We start from the raw sequence: 19520 nt of genomic DNA, 5'->3' as shown, positions 1-19520 counted from the left end.
TTAGAGGGCACTCTGAATAGATCTAGTCAGTTGGGATGCCTGGGTCAAAAGGACTGTTTCTTAAGCCAGGGACCGTTAACACTTTGGGAGCGGAAAGGAAAAAAGGAGGAGGAGGAGAGGGGGAGGAGAGGGAGAGGAGGGGAAGGAGGAGGACACAACTCGGGACTTTTCTATCAATACAAAGGAAATACGATATTTTCTCATCTATCCTTCTGGAATTTGCTCAAATGATGGTGATGGACAAACCTTTTAAAAATCTTTTTTTTTTTTTTATTTTATATGAGTACACTGTAGCTGTCTTTAGACACACAGAAGAGGGCATCGGATCCCATTTCAGATGGTTATGAGCCACCATGTGGTTGCTGGGAATTGAACTCAGGACCTCTGGAAGACCAGACAGTGCTCTTAACCGCTGAGCCAACTCTCCAGCCCTTAAGAATCTTTTACTTTGAGAATTCAGACGTTTATTTTTTCAGGCAGCATCTCTTGTAGCCCAGCTGGCTACGAACCGAGGATGACCTTCACCTTCTGATCCTCCCTCTACCATCTCCTCTGTGTTGGGATTACAGGCGTTAGCCACAGGTCTGGAGGGAGAATTTCAAAGCCTTTTTAAGCAAAATTATAGCGACCACTTTGATATTTACGTTCGGGTCACTTGGCATAAGTGGGAGGGAATGACAACAAAGTATATGCAATCTAGAGGCTGAAGTGGACCAGGATGTAAACTGTTAGTTCTAATTAACGCGTTTGGAGGGCTGGGTCTGACACACCAAACGCCTACGAGAAGGCGATAACACACACCCTGTCCACCTTGTGCAGCCCGCTACCCTTTAGGAACTTGGCCTCCGCTACAGCCGAGGGCGCCGGGTGATGACGTCACTGGGCCCCGGAGGCGATTGGCTCCCCGAGAGAGGCGTCGGCAACCAACGGGACCCAGAGTCCTCGCCTGAGTCCTCGCGATAGCCGCAGCCTCTGTGCGGGATGGCCGCGGAGCCGGGTGGAAGTGCCCCGCGGCTCCGGGAGCCGGCTCTCGGGGCCGAGAAATGGCCCGGGGCCCCGGCCAGCTAAGCGGGCCTCGTCCGGACACCGTCACCATGCCCAAGAGAGGAAAGCGGCTCAAGTTCCGGGCCCACGACGCCTGCTCTGGCCGAGGTGGGCGAGGGGCGGGGCCGGGCGGCGGAGGGGGGCTGGGCAGCAGGGTCCAGCTTGGCGAGACTCGGCTGCGGAGACTTTGCCCCGAGTCTGAGGAGGCCTTGGCTCTTTGCTCTGTTTCAGTGACTGTGGCGGACTATGCCAACTCGGATCCGGCGGTGGTGAGGTCTGGACGGGTCAAGAAAGCCGTGGCCAACGCTGTTCAGCAGGAAGGTAGGCTTTCGTGGATCTCTTTAGGCCCAAGCTTTTAAGACAGCATTAGGTATTGTATTTTCCTGGAATTGTGTCCGGGTATTTTTCCTGCTGCCCTTTGGCATCTGGCTATGAACGTGTTTGCTCTTCCCACTGTTTACTTTCTCATATCGGGGATGGGATGGGTGTGTGTTGCGGGGATCAGCAGGTTCCAGAGCCGAAATGTTTTTATTTCCTCTTTGAATTAAAGCCATTTTGTGACCAGGTCAGGTGGGCGTTCCTTTAATCTTAGCATTGGGGAGGCAGAGACAGGTGGATCTCTCTGAGTTCAAGGCTAGCCCGGTTTACATAGGAGTTTACATTGTGAGATCCTGTCTCAAAAGAACAACCAGACCAAAACAAGAACAAAAATCCCACACAACTTCATGTAGTCATTAATCTCCACTGTCATGCCTTGATATCAGTCTCTCATTTTTTATAATTATGCATATTTTACTTCAAGTTGACATCCATTACATTAGCATATCGTTTTCTTTTTGCCGTGCTTGTCTTGCTGTCAGGATTTTTGCAGTTGGTTCTCTTGGATTTATGGTTTATGTCACATGTCTCCAGTGCAGGACAGGGTTAAATTGGATCCCATTTCTCTTAAGCCAATGCTCCTAGGAGTCTAGGTGCATGGCAGTACACTTGGCTTCGGCTTTCATTCACAGTGGGTGCATTGTTCACACCCCAACCCAAGACTGAAGTCAGCACTTAGAAAGAATCAGTTTCTGCTACTTTAGAGATAGCTTGACAATTGCTTTCCTTTTTCTTTTGGTTATTACAATGCTACAGTTTTGTTTGAGCTTTTCTTATTATAAGGTGTTGGCTTTCTTCAAGATTGCCTCTGTCCTCCATGGTTGCTGATACATGGGCCTTTATGGGTATTTTTGGATGGAACCAAGTGCGTTTCATTCTCTCCTTGTTTTCTCCTAGTAAAATCTCTCTGTGGCTTGGAAGCGTCCCAGGTTCCTGCGGAAGAGGCTCTCTCTGGGGTGGGTGAGCCGAGTGACATCTTGGACAGCAGTGATGAGATGGACGCCCAGGAGGAAAGCACTCAGGAAAGATCTGTCTCCAGAAAAAAGAAAAGCAAGAGACACAAAGGTACAGGTTGCTTTGCTCAGGATTGAGCTCTGTCTGTGGTGATCGATCAGTCAGTGGATTGATCAATTGATGCTATCGCTCTTCAATGTAAGGGAGATCTAAGAGGTGAATTTGCTATTGTACCAGTCATTGTCAGTGATAACTTTTTTTTTTTTTTTTTTTTGGTTCTTTTTTGCGGAGCTGGGGACCGAACCCAGGGCCTTGCGCTTCCTAGGCAAGTGCTCTACCACTGAGCTAAATCCCCAACCCGATAACTTTTTTTAATATTTATTTATTATATATGAGTGCATTGTAGCTGTCTTCAGAGGCACTAGAAGAGGGCATCAGATCCCATTACAGATGGTTGTGAGCCACCATGCGGTTGCTGGGATTTGAACTCAGGACCTCTGGAAGAGCAGTCAGTGCTCTTAACCGCTGAGCCATCTCTCATGCCCAGCCTAATAACCTTCTTTTCCAGGATCCAAAAATTAATAGCAACATTTGTTATACTTTATTTTTTCTTAATTCTGTTAGGGATGTATAATACATACAAAAATATGTGTATGTATATACAAATTTTCCAAAACATTTCCAACTTATGTTTTACTGTTCTTTATTTTCTTTGTTTATTTATTTTTAGGCACTGAATATGGGTGTTTGTCTACATGCGTATGTGTTCATTTCATGTATGTCTGGCACCCGTAGAGGTCAGAGGAGGGCATTAGCTATGGAGCTGGAGTTGTGAGCTGGATGGATGATTGTACACTCTGATGTGGGTTCTGGGACTCACACCTAGGCCTTTGCAAGGGCAACAACTGCTAAACCATCCTGGCTTTTCAAGACAAATTTCATTTTCTTTTTCCTTTCCTTTCACACACACACACACACACACACACACACTCACTCACTCACTCTCTTTCTTTCTTTCCTTTCTTTTCTTTCTTTTCTTTCTTTTCCTTCTTTTCCTTCTTTCTTTCTTTTTGCTTTGAGACAGGGTTTCTCCATGTAACAGCCCTGGCTATTCCCGGAACTGCTTTGTAGACCAGTTTGCTTTGTAGTCCACAGAGATCTGCCTGCCTTTGCTTCCCAAGTGCTAGGATTAAAGGCAGGTGCCACCAAATGCTGGGCCTCAAGATAGTTTTTTTCTTTCTTTTTTCCTTATTTTTTGAAATGGGGGTCTAGTGTAGGGCAAGCCGTTCGTCATCTCACAGAGTTCATCTGACAGAGACCCCACGCCTCTGTCTTGGCAGCACTAGGACTAAAGGTCTGTGCCGCCCGCCTGGCAAGACAGTTTTAAATCAAATACAATTGAGAGGCTTTACTATTTCCCAGCTGTTCTGTTGCCATCATGAACTAAGGATAGAATGTTTCCGTCATCCAAAAAGAATTCCCAAACCACAGTGTCACCGCTTCTGATGTACGGCACCCCTGGCCTGCCCTAACTTCATTCTCTGCAGATATGACTGTTCTGATACTCCATACAAATGCAGCGCTAACATACTCTTTCAAGTCTAATTTCTTTCATGTGGCTTAAAAATGTTTACGGTTCAATGTACTAATAGTTCATGTTTACTGCCTTTTGTCTGACTACTCTGCATTATATAGCAACTTCAGGGAGGAGTTTGGTGTGGCAGATGCTTTCATTTCTAGTAGGTAATGAGCATTCATGCAATTTCTGGATTGTGTGGTAATCTGTGTTTTAAGTTTTTGAGGAATCAGTGAAATGGTTTTATCATTTGATGTTTCTGACAATAGCATATGAACATCCCCCCCCCCCCCCCCAGGGTTTCTTGTGTAGCCTTTAGAGTGTCCTGGAACTGACTATGCTGGCCTTGAACTCAGGGATTCACCTACCTCTGCTTCCTGAGTGCTGGGATTAAAGGAGTAAGCCACTATGCCTGGCTTTTTCTTTGTTTCTTCATTTTAAATTAAAATATTACATTATAAGACTCCCTTCAGATAGTCAGGATATAATCACATATTAGACAAGTGGTTTGTGGCATACATACTTGAACATTATTTCTTTTTTATTTTTTTATTTTACTTTATTAAGTACCTCTATTCTATTTTGATTAATTTCTCTTAAATATTTTCAAAATGACTATCTATTTTGCATGTGTGTGTGTGTGTGTGTGTGTGTGTGTGTAAAAGGTAGAGTAACAGTAATGTGAATACCAGGGTGTACAGGTGGAGATCAGAGGGCAGTTTGTGATACTCAGTTCTATCTCCTTCCATCATGTGAGTTCCAGGGATTAAACTCAGTCAGGTTTGACTGCAGGTTCCCTGCAAAGCTGTCTGGTTGCCCCATCCTTTAGTTTCTTTTTTTTTTTTTTTCCCCCCCCCCCGGAGCTGGGGACCAAACCCAGGGCCTTGCGCTTCCTAGGCAAGCGCTCTACCACTGAGCTAAATCCCCAACCCCCATCCTTTAGTTTCTGAAGAAACCGCCATAACCATTTCAATACCTATGAACTCACTACAATTTATGCTTCAACCTTTACCTCTAGGAATTTTGGGCAATTCCTAGCTATCATTATCTCTATAAATGTTTTAATTGGTATCCTCAAAAGAGGAATAGTCTTCAAAAAGACTTTTGTTAGCCAGCAAGTAATCTCAGGAGGAGGAGGAGGAGGAGGAGGATCAGGAGTCCAAGGCCAAGGCTAGCTCCAGGTTGAAGGCCAGCCTGGGTTAGCTAAACCTGTCTGGAAAGCTAAACAATAACAACAAACCTGGGATGCTCAAGAGACGTCTTTGGGGTTAAGAGCACTGGCTGCTCTTCAGAAAGACTCACATATACCCAGTACCTACATGGAGGCTCACAATCATCTGTAACTTCTAGAGGATTCAGTGCTCTCTTCTGTCCTTGGGAGCCAGCCATGCAAGTGGTGCAAAGACATACATGCCTGCCTTTTTGCAGATTCTTTAGTGTTGAGCCATCTCCCTATCCCTGACACATACAATCTTTAGCAATATTCAGCCTTGTAAAAGTCATTAATGAGCCAGATGTGATGGTGCATGATTTTAATTCTAGTATTTGGTAGACAAAGGTAGGCAGTTTAAGGCTAGCATGGTCTATATAGTAAGTTCTGAGATAGCCAGGGCTACATAGTGAGATCCTGTCTTGGAGATGAATGATTATTTAAGGCGAAGGTGTCTTTCTGGTGTATGTGTTGTTATTCAAATCTCAGGTATATAGTGAGAATAATATAAGGGTCAGGAGAATAAACAGTAATTAGGTCTGAAGCAGGAGGAGGAGACAGTAATATACATTATCAAGTAGGGGCTGACTGACAGGATAACTAGAATGTGTCTTGACTGTGGCTCAGGTTGAGTGCTTGTGTAGCATGCATGAGACATAGGTTTGACTCCCAACTGCATAAACCCAGCATGGCGTCCGTCATATGCCTATAACCCCAGAATTTAGTAGGTGGAGCCAGGAAGATAAGAGGGCCAAGGTGTACTTTGGTTAAATATCAAGTTGGAGGCAAGCCTGGGCTACCTGAGACTCTGCCTTAAAAAAACAAATAACAAAAATAAAAAAATAGAAGAATGTGTAGAGTGTGATAGGAAGTATATGTTGTAATTTGCCTTTTTTTTTTCTTTTTTTTTTTTTTTCTTTTTCTTTTTTTCGGAGCTGGGGACCGAACCCAGGGCCTTGCGTTTGCTAGGCAAGCGCTCTACCACTGAGCTAAATCCCCAACCCCGTAATTTGCCTTTTGCTAAGATTATTTAGTTTATATTTTCTTTTTACATACCTTCTTTATTTAAAGAACTAAAAAGAATGTGTTTTGAGATTTGTTTATTTTTACTTCATGTGTGTGGGTGTTTTGCCTGCATGTGTGTCTATGTATCACATGTGCGTAGTGTCCTGGGTTTTTTTTTTTGTTTTTTTTGTTTTTTTTTTTTTGTTTCATTTTATTTTGTCTTTGGTTCAGCTTGACACAAGGTAGAGTTATCTGGCAAGAGAGAATCCTAGTTGAGAAAATGCCCCTACCAGATTGTTCTGCAGGCAAGTCTGTGCTGTGTTTTCTTGGTTGATGGTTAGTGTGGGAGGACCCAGACCACTGTGAGTGGCGCCACCCTATCAGATGGTCTGGCTGATGAGACGGCTCGGCTCAGCTGTTAATACTTGCCAGCACGCCTGACTCTCTTGAGTTCCGTCTCCAGGACCCACATCAGGGAGGAGAGAAGTGACACCTACAAGTTGTCTCTGGCCTTAATGCACATGCTATGAAACCTGTGCCCTAAAACATTAAAATGTAATTAAAAAAAGACTGAGCAAGTCTTGAAGAGCAAGCCAGTAAGCAGCACTTCTCCTTGGCTTCTGCTTCTCCTCCTGCCCTGACCTCTTCCATGATAAACTGTGACCTGAGAACTGTAAGAAACAAGCCCTTTCCTCTTCATGCTGCTCTGCTCATGTGTTTACCATATAGTAGATACCCTAACTCAGACAGACAGTAACTGTTCTTAATTTTTTTTTTTTTTTTAAAGATTTATTTTTATTTATTATATATCTAAGTACACCGTAGCTGTCTTCAGATACACCAGAAGAGGGCATCAGATCTCTTTACAGATGGTTGTGAGCCACCATGTGGTTGCTGGGAATTGAACTCATGACCTCTGGAAGAGCAGTTGGGTGCTCTTAACCACTGAGCCATCTCTCCAGCCCACTGTTCTTAATTTTTGAACCATCTCTTCAGCTGCAGTGTCTGTTTTCTTATTACTACAGCAGGCTTAATAGTTTTCTTAATTCTATTGAAGAATTATTATTGTTAAAATATACACAAAGGGACTTTGAAACTTAATACACAATATATTTTTTTTTTTTTTGGGTTCTTTTTTTCGGAGCTGGGGACCGAACCCAGGGCCTTGCGCTTCCTAGGTAAGCGCTCTACCACTGAGCTAAATCCCCAGCCCCCACAATATTTTTTTTAAAGGTTTTAGATAGGTGGGCTTAATTGGTAAAGCACTTACTGCAAAAACTTGAAGGTCTGCGCTCAGATCCCCGTAGTCAACTGGGGTTTCTCTTACCAGATAACCCTACCTTATGTCAAGCTGAACAAAGCAAAAGAAAACCCCCAAGCCAACCAGGACAGGTCCTCTTTCAGGGGACCAGTATGATATTAGCACCCACACCAGGCAGCCTGCAAATATGCCTAAAACTCCAGCTTCAAGGAACTTGATACCCATTCTCCATGTATTCCCATATACACCCTCGCGTGCACAAGCACATGCACACACACACACGAACACACCCTTTTAAGAACATGAATGGGGTGGGGCTGGAGAGGTAGGTCACTTGTGCTCCAAGTTCAGTGAGAGACCTTGTCTCAAATCATCAGGTAGAAAAATGATGGAAGAACATGCTGGATAGTGACCTCTGGACTCTACATAAGCATGTCCCTGTCCACACATGTCGCCACTCAAGAAAATTTCTGCACACATGCATATACATACAACAAAGACCTAAAGGACATTAACTCTTCACTTGGGCAACAGAAGACAAAAAGATTTTAGCATCTGGAATAACCAGGAAACCATCAGCTTGAGGGGCTTCCTTGGATCTGTTTAAACCCCTTTTCTTAGCTGGGTATAGTGGCACACACCTTTAATCCCAGCACTAGGGAGGCAGAGACAGATTTTGAGGCCAGCCTGGTCTACAGAGTGAGTTCTAGGACAGCCAGGGCTACACAGAGAAATCCTGTCTTAAAAAACAACCAACTGAACAAATAAAGAACCAGACCAAACAACCAAAGCCCCTTCTCTTAAATGTACCAGCTGGGAGAGATTAGAACGAGTCCCTTTAGGTGTGTGTAATAAATAGAACATGATTTTCTTTTTCTTGTTTCAGAAGACCTGGATGGGGCTGGAGGAGAAGAGTATCCTATGGATATTTGGCTGTTGCTGGCTTCCTATATCCGTCCTGAGGACATTGTGAATTTTTCCCTGATTTGTAAGAATGCTTGGACTGTCACTTGCACTGCTGCCTTTTGGACCAGGTTGTACCGAAGGTGCGACCTCTGAGTGCCAGTGTCTTCTCTGTGGCTGACTTTGTTGCTATTTGTGATTTGGAGCTCTGCCCTAGATGATGGGCTCTTTCCACTTTTTCTCTCTTTTATGCCTTGGCATAACCCTAGCTTTGGACTTATGTTACTGATTCATTCAGGTGACTGTCTTCCCTATGGCTGCCCCCATCCCTTCTAGTCTCTTTTTTTCTCTTTTTGCAAATGGTATTACTTCTGGTCCCAGAAAGAACTTAGACTTTTCTTCTAGAGGTGTATTTTACTACGTGATCAATAAAAGTGCTAGATTTTCATGTGGGGTACAGAGGTCTAGTGGACTCTATGAACTGTAGGGATGTGGTAGGAATGGATAGAGAACTTGTTGACATGTCTGACAGGGAAACCCAGTGGCTTTTCCCCATGACAGATTCTTTTTGAGCAACTAAAGCATATTGCATGATTTGTAATTCAGAGGCTTATAATTCTGTAGAATCTGAAATAGTCTAAATTTAAATTGAAAAACTACAGGGTTACCAAAATGAAGAAGCAAAAGTCATGGATAATGTAAGGAGATGGTGATGGTATTTGTGAGAACTGGGCAAGCGAGTGCCCACCAGTGAAGTAGTGGCTCGCATGGAAGTTGGGAGCCCTGGGAGACTGGGTAAGAGCAGGCAGACAGGCCACACATTGGTAGGAGTCATGTGTCATGTTGCAGGCACTACACGCTGGATGCTTCTCTACCTTTGCGGCTGCGACCAGAGTCCATGGAGAAGCTGCGCTGTCTCCGGGCATGTGTGATCCGATCTCTGTACCATATGTATGAACCGTTTGCTGCTCGAATCTCCAAGAATCCTGCCATTCCAGAAAGCACTCCCAGCACACTGAAGAATTCCAAAGTAAGTGGCTGGTGGATTCTTGTATGGCGGGCCTGTTCCTAAGTCTTGTTTGTAGTCTCTTAATGGGGAGGACTGTGGGTCCCAATCCATTAGGGGGCTAATGTAAACTTGTACGGTTCAGAAGTTTCATTTCTCTGACACATTCCTGCAGTGCTGGACTGGTTTATGCTGTCCTTTCTTAGAGCTTTTTTGTGCTTTTAGTGTATTTCTTAAGTCTTTAATTTATTTTTATGCACTGTACATTTGACCATTGTAGATAGAATGGTTTTGATAGTTTGGGCTAGGAAGAATATTTAGAATGGTTTTGATAGTTTGGGCTAGGAAGAATATTTGAATGGTAGGTGCATACTACAGTTTTCCCAAAATGTTTAGTCATGACACAAATAACACAAGGAACTGAATTGATTTTCTGTTTCTAATGTAACCTTGTCTGAGATTGCGCTTCTTTCTTGACTTTCTTTAAGGATTTTGGTATACACTTCTTTACTTGCTAAGCCCCTGGGCCAGGCTCTGGTAATTTGTCTCAGAGACTATAAGGCACTCCAATTCATGGATCTTAGGATTCCAAAATCTTCCTATGTTTTAGGTTCCCTTTATCTTAGCATTCTCTGTATAGTTTATATCCATATGCTGTATTCAGGTTTCTGGTATTCTGAATAATAAGTAGGTCTGTCTGTTAGCCCATTTTCTCCTCCCTTGTGAAATCACGTTTACCCAGCTGGAGGAGTGTAGTCATTACAGTCATTTAGGCATGTGGATGTCTTGGTGTTATCTTACTCATGAGATACTGTGTAAATTTCTTTGCATTTGTAGGTAACTTTCACACCTGTCTCCCCCTCTAATCATTCTGTAGCACTTCCTGTTCTTGGGCTGTGTTTGCCTTTATGCTCAGACATTATGTGATCTTCTCTCCTAGTTGAGCTCTAAGGTTATATTATTTCCTGGAATTAAAAGGTACTATCGTTTGAAAGTAATCAAGATTTCCCCCTCCCAACACATACAAATATAGGTCATCAAACTAGCTGTTTATAATGCTAGTTGATGGATTTAGGGCAGGAGTAGTGTGTTACATGAGTAAAGTTTCACCCTGAAGCTGCTTCTGCTTGTAATGTGAGTGGCCAGTGTCCCATCTCACATTTACAGTGTCTTCCTCCCTAGAAGCATTTAATACTATCCGATTAACTACAGGGAGGGTGTAATCATTACAGAGTTAACCATGCCAGGTAATGGAGCAGGACAGCATTGATTGGGCAAACTCCTCATGCTTGACACATCTTAGCGGCTCCAGTGCGCAGTGCAAGGGCTACTGTTTAAAGTCTAAAATACCCATATCTTTATATTCTCATTACTATGTCTTTTAAAAATAGGAAGCCGAAGTAGATTTAAGAAAATGAGCTCTTAATCCAGGTAGTAAGCACAGGCTACCTGGCAGCCTCTTTTTGTGTTTTTAGGAGATCCTCTGACGAGGATATGGGTCCTGTCGTGGCAGAGGCTTGGTGCATGGCCTCACCACTTACATACCTATAATTGCATGGCACTTAGTTGCCAGCATGCCTAAAGGAAGGTTCCCATTTCCTAGACTCCAGCTTTTCGTATTTGATCCCCTCTCTCTCTTTTCAGTAGCATAGCTTGTGTGGGACACTGGAGCCGTTGTGATGGCAGCAGAAGTGTTTTCCCCTAAAAGCCAAGCCCATTATTTTTGATGGAGCAGCAGGACGTACAGGGCATGTCTGAAGGCAGGACAGCTGGCACGGCGGACGACCCACCCCTTGTCCCCTGGGAGGTACTTCACTTCTTGTGCTTAACCCTAGCTATAGCCTGACTTCATTGAGGGGCTTGCTTTGGACTGAATCCAGCTTAGCTCATTGGTTTCCGTAGTTGCTGTCTGTTCCCACAAGGTCCTGAGTGGCTTGCTCCTGTTCCAGGGCTGCCCTCCTTGCCTGCTTTGTGGCCTTGCTACCATCTTGCCTGGTGGCTACTTGCTGCCTTTATAGTTTACTGTAGAGTAGTGGCTGCTGAATCAGAGAAAATGCCCCTCACTGCGGATATGTATTTCTGTCTTTAAAGATGAGAACATAGGGTTGATCTTAATAAGCTGAGGTTGACTTGTATTGGTCCCTCTTCTTCCTGAGTAGCACTGACTGTCCTCATGTCGCACCAGTCTCGAGTTGGGGGTCTGTGTGTGCCAAAGGAAATCCTCTGCATCAGGACTGTAGTTGGCTTTAGAGCTCTCAGATGTTTTTGCTAATTATTCTTTTTGTTACTTTATTATACATACCAATGTCACTCCCTTAGTTTATTTTTTCTTTCTTACAGTGCTTACTTTTCTGGTGCAGAAAGATTGTTGGGAACAGACAAGAACCAATGTGGGAGTTCAACTTCAAGTTCAAAAAACAGGCATGTGTCCTTCTTTTTTTGTCTCTTTTTTTTTTTTTTTTTTTTTTTTTTTTTTCAGAGCTGGGGACCAAACCCAGGGCCTTGCGCTTGTGTCTCTATTTTTATAAATTTTATCTTTAAAGGTTTGTTCATTTGGGTGGTTGGATGGTTCAGAGGATGAGAGAATACTACATTGTCAGGACCCCAGTTCTAGGACATTGAGTAATGCCCTCTTCTGACCTTTCAGGCATCACACTCATGTACAGACCACCACCCACACCCATACCCACCTTAAAATTAGGATTTTTTTTTTTTTTAATGGGCTGGAAAGATGGCTCAGTGGTTAAGGGCACTGATTGCTCTTCCAGAGGTCCTGAGTTCAATTCCCAGCAACCACATGGTGGCTCACAATCATCTGTAATGGGATCTGTTGTCGTCTTCTGGTGTGTCTAAAGACAGTGACAGTGCACTTAAAATTAAAAAAAAGTTGTTTTTTTTTTTTTTAATTTCATATGTTTTTTTTTGTTTGTTTGTTTGGTTTTTTTTTTTTTGTTTTTTTTTTGAGACAGTCTTCTGTGTATCTGCATATCCCTGGCTGTCCTGAAACTTGCCACATAGACCAGGCTGGCCTCAATCTAATAGAGATCTACCTGTCTCTGTCTCTCAAGTCCTTGGATTAAAGACCTGCGCCATTATATCTGGCTTGTCTATTGAGTGTTTTGCCTGCATGTATGTATGGACAGTTGTTAGCCTCCATATAGGTGCTGGGAACCAAACCTTCCTCTTTGGCAAGAGTAGCAAGGGCTCTTTAACTGCTGAGCTTTCTGTCTCTGCATCCTTCAGATATTTCATGAATTTTACCATTTCTTAGTCCCTTTTTGCTGCCAAGACAAGTACCAGAGACTGGGTTATTTATAAAGAACAGAGATTAATTTTCTCATAGTTCTGGAGGACCAGAGATCCAGACAGGTTTTGTGTCTCATGAGACTCTGGTTCCCATTTTCAAGATGGTGGCGTAATTGTACCCTGTGATGGAAGGCTGAAAGGAGCCAAGTCTATTTTAAAGCTCTTATTGTATAAGAGCCTTCATCCATTCACGAAAGAGGAGTCCTTATCACCTTCACCTTCTAAAAGCTCCATCTCTTACATAACATTAGATTAAATTTTGGAGGGAACTGTTTCATGTTGGACAAAAAAAGATAGCATCTTCAGGTTGTTACCTAAGGTAAACCTAGACAGATTACCAGAAAACAGAGTTATAAAAGGGGTGTATGTGTGAGTGTAGTATGAGGATATGAATTTGGCTACCCAAAACCCATGTAAAAACTGATGTGTGCCACACTTGTATAACGCCAGTGCTAGCAAGTGGAAATGGGCAGAATCTGGGAGCTCATTGGCCAGCCAGTTAAACCAGTTGGATAGCTCCAGGTTCAGGAAGAGACTGTTCAGAAATAAAGTGGGGAGGTGGGGAGGCATTGGCATTGACCTGGCTTCCACGTGCACGCACACACACATAACCCTCACACACTGCAGCTCCACCCCCACACACTTCATGGGCAGCTGAGAAAAAGTCAGTATTTGTGGTATGTTAGTGTCTATTGCTGTGAAGAGACACCATGACATCAGCGATTTTTATAGAAGTATTTAATTGGATCTTGCTTATAGTTTCAGAGGTTTACCCATTAACATGGTGCAAAACATGGTGATATGCAGGCTGACATAGTGCTGCAGAAGGAGCTGAGATTTCTTTTTTTTTTTTTAAGTCCTACGTTTTTAAGATTTTATTTTTATGTATGTGAATAGTGTGTCTCTCTTCACACACACCAGAAGAAGGCTTCAGATCCCATTACAGATGGTTGTGAATTGAACTCAGGACTTCTGGAAGAGCAGAGAGTGATCTTAACCCCTGAGCCATCTCTCCAGCTCAGGAGCTGAGATTTCTACATCATACTTTTCTATTAATTTATTTTTAAAACATGGTTCTGGTGAAGAAATTTGGCTTTCATGTCTTTGTAAGAAATTCACAGTCTGTGATATTAGCTAGATATCTTTCTCCATTGAGGAGTAGCCCCAGCAATGGAGAAATGACACGGAAGTACTATCTAAATAAAAGGCCACTGCTATATTAGCTAATCTAAACTCTCTGTTTCTTAACTGATAAGAGTCTTTGATCTCTGCATAGAAAGCAGCATGCATACAAAGAGATGACAGAAAACTTTTATCTCGTTAACTTAGTTCACCTGTTTTATTTCCCTCACAGCATCTTAAAGAGCATACATATTTCCTCTAGGCCACTAGATTAATGCTCAGTTCTGCTTAGTCCCCTAGATTAAAGAGCAAGTGTATGGAACGGTTGCAACCGCCCATTCAGTATCAAGATGTTCACACCAACCCTGACCAGGACTGCTGCCTGCTGCAGGTCACCACCCTCAACTTCATCTTTATTCCTATTGTCATGGGAATGATATTTACCTTGGTAAGTGAAGAGTCCACCGTTTTGTAGAGTCTCTGTGGTTTGAAAAAGGATTTGCAGATTTAACTATTGGTAAGAAATCTCTGAAGAATAGTAAAGTTCAAAATTAAAACCAGAATAACAACATGGTATACCCCTTCTCCCCCATCAAGTGACTGTACACACATCAAAACCAAAATAGAACCCACAAAATAATGATATAATAATAATAATAATAATAATAATAATAATAATAATAATAATTATTACTATTTAAAAAAAACCCTAAAGATCTTCCAGGTAAAATAAAAACAAAACAGAGAAGTCTGAAGTTAGATTTGCATATTAGAGAAGCTAATTATATCTGAGAATGTTCTGTCTGTCTCCTCTTAAGAAAAGGAAGGATTTTGTATCTTCTGTATGTGCTGGAGGGAACATTGACAGGCATGCACATGAGCACTGTCAGGACCTTGGGCATTCAAACTCACCATAATGGAGTATTAGCATAGATAACTAGCGCTGTCCCTGTAGGGGAGTGTGTCGTATGTGTGTCTTTTAATTATACTTTCCATGGGTAGAAAATATTTGACTGAACAGACAGCTGAAGGTTTGTTATTTGTCATCTGTCTTCTCTTGTCTTAGGCTTGTTTCAGAGATGTTTGGAGTTCCTGTCAATGATGAAAAAGCGTAATTTTTAATGATAGATAATGTGTATATCATGAAGAATTTAAATAATGCATACATTTATTCAGAAAGTAGAGGTAACATAGACTGCCTCTGTCCTGTAATTCTAGTTAACTTTCTGGGGACTGTTTCTAAAATATGTATGTTAATAGGTTCAAATATACATCCTCTTGTAGATAATTTCCTATAGTTGAATATGTATCATGATTCTATTTTTATCATAGGTCCTTCTGTCTCCCTCGAGGTTAAGCTGCTTTAATGACCTCACTGTGACTCAAATTCCACATATGCCACACTAATTCTGTAGACACTTCCATATACTTGGAGATCTTTACAGGAAAATGGGATCAGGCTTAGTTTTCACAGATCTTGCCTGACTTGTTCATCAGTGCGTTAATGGGAATTCCATCCTTAGCCTACATGTGTAACAATTAGCTTTGTGGTAGTGTGTGCGTATATGGCCTAAATTATTTATCTGTAAGACCCTTTAACATCTTAGATACACAAAGCAGAGAAACAGTAAAAAATATCATCCTGGACTTGTGTCTTTATAAATATGTTAGTGCTATAACTTACGACGAGAAATCTTGAGACTGACCCAAGCTATATTATGTGTAGACCGTTTGAAAAAGAGCGCACAGAAACCAAGGTTAAATTAAATACTAAACATTTAAATTAAATGCTCAATATACCTTTCTCTTCTAGTTTACTATTAATGTGAGTACAGACATGCGGCATCATCGAGTGAGACTGGTGTTCCAAGATTCTCCCGTCCGTGGTGGTCAGCATCTGCGCAGTGAACAGGGTGTGCAAGTCGTCCTGGACCCAGTGCACAGTGTTCGGCTCTTTGACTGGTGGCATCCGCAGTATCCGTTCTCCCTGAGAGCATAGTTCCTGCTTCCCATCCCTGGGGATGGCTTCCAGTCTAGTCCATTAGTGATCAGATTCTGTTTGGAGGGGGCAGCTGGATCGTGTAGCTGATTAGCGATGCACAGGCTGTTTGGGTTCCTGGGGCTCCTATTACAGGAGGTGTGGAGAGGTTGAATCAAGAGGAAAACCAACTATGATTTATAAACATTTTAATGTAAAATTTGCATATTTGAAAGGAGAAACCCGGCCTCATTTCCTGTGTTAAACCTCAGTTGGTGCTGTTGAGTTTGTTTTTATTCTTTTATCTCGGCAAATGGATGATCTTGTGTTAGGGGAAGTTAAACTTACTCCTCAAGGAAGAACATTTGCCCTTAGGGATCAGAGGAACCCAGAGGCTTAAAACAGTTGTTCCAATGTTGCTGCTCCTCAAATTCAAGTGAATATTTTTTCTTTTCCCTTTACCCTTCTCCAGAAATAAAGCAGGTGACAGGGTTATCAGAATCTTATAAGATTGACTTGTGCATCTTTTTAAAAAATGCTTTTTGGATATTTATTACATGAATATTGATTGTTTTGATGATTTTGTATTTTGGGTTTTGTTTTATTGCATGAGGCTTGACAGTGATGGTAATAATTATGTGCCCCTCGTACTGTTCTAAGAACTTTCTAGATTGTGTCTCTGATCCTTGTGTTTAGCAAGGTAGTTGAAACCCTTCCGGTTTTATGGTTGAGAATCTGAATCATTGAGTTACCCATGGCCAGAACTATTGGTCCACGCAGAGCCAGGATTCTTCTTTTTTGCTATACCACAACTTCAAAGGCCAGTTTCTTTCTTTCTTTTTTTTTTTTTTTTTTTGTGGTACATAGTGGTAAAAAGGAGTAGGCAGAGTATGATTAAAAGTAAAGCAATGAGCTATTTGAATCTTTCAGATATGCATTAACTGAAAGGTAGAACATAGTTTAGGAAGGATTTGGTGTTTTCCTTAAATTGTTAGACTTTATTATGCTAAATTCTCAAAAAATACATTGCATGTTGAAAGCAGCCTTCAACTAGAAGCAATTAGTGGCTTTTCTCTGCCCTGTCCTGTCCTTTGAGATCTTTTGTTTTTCCTTTTTAAGTCATCCTGTGTGCGTTCAGGATCCTGGTTTTCTGTTCATACAGAAATGTTGACACCGTCCTTGGTCAAAGTTCTTTACTGTCACAGGCATGCTCTGAGAAAAGGACATGGGTGGGTTTTGTTTATTTCTCTTGCTAAGAAGAAAGTCTTACTGCTTCCTTTCCCACCTGCATGTGGCAGAAGACGCACATTAAGACACTTCTCTCATACTCAAGATCTTGAGTTCATTCTTTAGCACTGCAGTCCAGCCCCCACAAAAGTAGTCCTTTTGAGACAGGGTCTTGCTATGTAGCCCAGGCTGGCCTTGAACTTAATCCTCTTACTTTAGCTGCCTGGAGTGTTGGGATTATAGGTGTGAGTCACCAGACAGGACAAAGACAGAAAATATTCTTTAAACATAAAAATATTGTGGGGTGGATACTATTGTTGGCTAAACTGCTAAATTAGTCTGCTGGTTCTTATCACTTTCCCCACCCCATGCTATTTACAGAACATCCTTTAGCATCTGTTTAATACTGCTGCTGACAGCTAGCCTTATCCCACACTGAGGGGAATACTGTCACGGTTGAACAGAAAGTGAGCCTGGGTCAATAAAAAACTACCACCAGAATTTGGGTACTTAATTAACAAAAGTAAACAAAAACCCAAGGACAGTAAGCACTTCACAGATCTCTGCAATCAAAAGTTGCCTCTGAAGCAGAAGAAAAGAAGCACAGAGCCTGGAGTTCCCTGAACAAAAGATGCCATGGAGCAGGGGAGTTGTCCTCGTGGATTGTGTGCCTCCCATTTAGGTTTGCCTTAAGTGGGTGAAATAAATGTGGCTTAATTGTTTTCTGGCACAGCCTCTGAGTTTTTGTGCCCAGCTCCATGGTATGATGATATACTATATTCTCCCTTCAAAGTTACTGCCTCTGCTGTGTTCTTAACACATTGCCAACACTTGGTAAAGTGGCTCTTCATGGTTACCATGGCTTCAGTCTTCCTCAGCATTGGCTGAGTTGCCTTTTCTGGCATTCATGTTTTGTTAATGAAAGGGGTGAAGAGTGTCCAGGATTGCCTTTTTGTAGAAACTAGACCACCTAGCGAACGATTGAAACTTGGTAGGCTCTGGGTTTAAAAACTATTTTTCACTTGGTGTATATGTTCTTATTCAGAGTGTCAGACAAATAATCCAGATTTAGCTTCTGTCAACCCCCACCAGAATTTCTAGAAAAAGGCAAGGAAATTTGAATATATTGGGAGAGTGAATGAAACACTGTGTTAACTGACCTCAGCTTCAGCCTTTACAGGACACTGCTGTTACAAGATATGTATACATCTCTAACTGCCTGTGTGCACATTGTACATATAGAACAGTTCTCTGCTGCTGGGCAGGAGCAGCACAGGCCACCTGTACACTGGAGGCAGCAGCAGGTGCGCCTAGGAGTTTGAGGCCAGCCTGGTCTACATAGTTCTAGGACAACCAGGGCTGCGCAGAGAAACCCTGTCTTGAAAAGCCTAAAAAAGGAGGGGGGGGGGGAAATAAAAAGAACAGTTCACACTCATAACAGTGCTTATGGGGTATCTGTGAAGGATTTGAGTAGGCACTGAAATGAAATTTCACAAACCAGATGGAAAAGATACATTAATAGCCACGGGGGCAGGGGAAGGGAGCAATTCAGGAAAACCGGTTTAGCTAAAATTTGTCAGAATTTTGGCATTTGAACATGTTTTCATAGGATATATGTATCAGACAAACATTTCATTTTGTAGTAACAGCGTTAGGGCAGTCACACGCCTAAAAGCAAGTCACAATTCACTGAGGCACATACTATAAGAGTATCTGGGTTTCTAGTTTCTCCATTAAAAAATATGTGGGAGAGAACAGTTGTGAAAGGCGACAAACGACTGACCATTTAGGGAACAGGCTACACTTGGGAAGGTGAGTTCAAGATGGTAGACGCGTGTAGGATGTGCTCTGCATTCCAAGTCCTGGGGCCAGAACATCTACCAGATAAATGCTTGCCCTGCCCTCTCAGCCTCAACCAAGATGGCGCACAGCATCAAAGCAGCGCCCTTGTCACGTGTGAACCAGGGCTGGGGAGCGCCGGGGCGTGGGGGGCGTGGCCTCGGGGGGGAGATGACCAGGCCCCGCCCTTGTGGGGGTGGGGCCGGGGTATCCGCGGAGGAAGGGGGCGGGTCCTTCGGGCCACGGTACTGGGCGGTGGAGGCTGCAGCTACCTTTGCGGGCTTGCCTCTAGGACGCTTCGCACTGCCGAGGTCGGGGGCGGCGCCCTGCTGCTGCTGGCCTTCGGCGATTCCACACAGGTGAGCACCCACAGCCCACTACTCGGGGAAAGATGCCCCCTTTTCCAGATCCAGCTCCCCTGAACAGTTGGAGGAGTCTCTGTTAGTGCGCCTTGGGAAAGAGCCTCTTCTGGTCTGGATGTGTCTCTGCGGGGCGCGGGTTTCGTTGCCCCTCGCCTTTGCTGTGCTCTGTGCCCTTGGGGATGAAGATGGGGGTCGATGCCCGTTTTGCAGGGAAGGCGTGGAGTTCGCCCTCAGCTCTATCTGCTCTCTGGGAGGGGGCAGCCGGGTGGACTGCGCCCCCACATCCTCTCCAGGAGAGTCAGAGCAAAAGCGCCTCTGGGCTTGGGGGCCAACTCTGCTCCTTTGGGCG

General features: G+C 43.1%; 2 protein-coding genes across 13 annotated transcripts in view; both read left to right on the top strand.

The window, feature by feature from the left end:
* The first annotated feature begins 918 nt into the window (after positions 1 to 918).
* Positions 919 to 17692, top strand: Tmem183a (transmembrane protein 183A). Of its 5 annotated transcripts, none has more exons than XM_006249849.5 (8): positions 941 to 1152; positions 1276 to 1365; positions 2320 to 2487; positions 8318 to 8474; positions 9181 to 9361; positions 11678 to 11758; positions 14058 to 14213; positions 15579 to 17692. In XM_006249849.5, exons 1-8 carry the CDS (start codon positions 1044 to 1046, stop codon positions 15762 to 15764), a joined length of 1128 nt encoding a protein of 375 aa, XP_006249911.1. In that variant the 5' UTR covers positions 941 to 1043; the 3' UTR covers positions 15765 to 17692. The 5 variants fall into 5 exon arrangements, 3 of the variants coding, with proteins under 3 accessions (XP_006249912.1, XP_006249911.1, NP_001013893.1); NM_001013871.1 differs by having other exon boundaries at positions 1008 to 1152; positions 8315 to 8474; positions 15579 to 16244; XR_005492211.2 differs by lacking the exons at positions 14058 to 14213; positions 15579 to 17692 and adding an exon at positions 10985 to 11144 and having other exon boundaries at positions 919 to 1152; positions 8315 to 8474; positions 11678 to 11742.
* A 1334-nt stretch (positions 17693 to 19026) lies between these two features.
* Positions 19027 to 19520, top strand: part of Ppfia4 (PTPRF interacting protein alpha 4) — a 48486-nt gene continuing 47992 nt past the window's right edge. For 6 of the 8 annotated variants that reach the window (XR_005492195.2, XM_063271978.1, XM_063271976.1 and 3 more), the window contains exon 1: positions 19033 to 19168. The gene's annotated coding sequence lies outside the window, so the exon portion shown is untranslated. 8 annotated transcript variants of the gene reach the window in all.

The sequence above is a fragment of the Rattus norvegicus genome, chromosome 13 (genome assembly GCF_036323735.1).
Source record: "Rattus norvegicus strain BN/NHsdMcwi chromosome 13, GRCr8, whole genome shotgun sequence".
NCBI lineage: Eukaryota > Metazoa > Chordata > Mammalia > Rodentia > Muridae > Rattus > Rattus norvegicus.
The sequence above is the reverse complement of the archived record's forward strand: the minus strand, read 5'-3'. Positions and strand labels throughout refer to the sequence as shown.

What these genes read in the sequence shown, in the direction of transcription:
- Tmem183a (NM_001013871.1), top strand. Translation starts at nt 1,044, where the DNA reads ATGGCCCGGGGCCCCGGCCAGCTAAGCGGGCCTCGTCCGGACACCGTC. An exon ending in CGACGCCTGCTCTGGCCGAG is followed by an intron (nt 1,153 to 1,275) that starts GTGGGCGAGGGG and finishes GCTCTGTTTCAG; the next exon opens with TGACTGTGGCGGACTATGCC. An exon ending in GAAAAGCAAGAGACACAAAG is followed by an intron (nt 2,488 to 8,314) that starts GTACAGGTTGCT and finishes TTCTTGTTTCAG; the next exon opens with AAGACCTGGATGGGGCTGGA.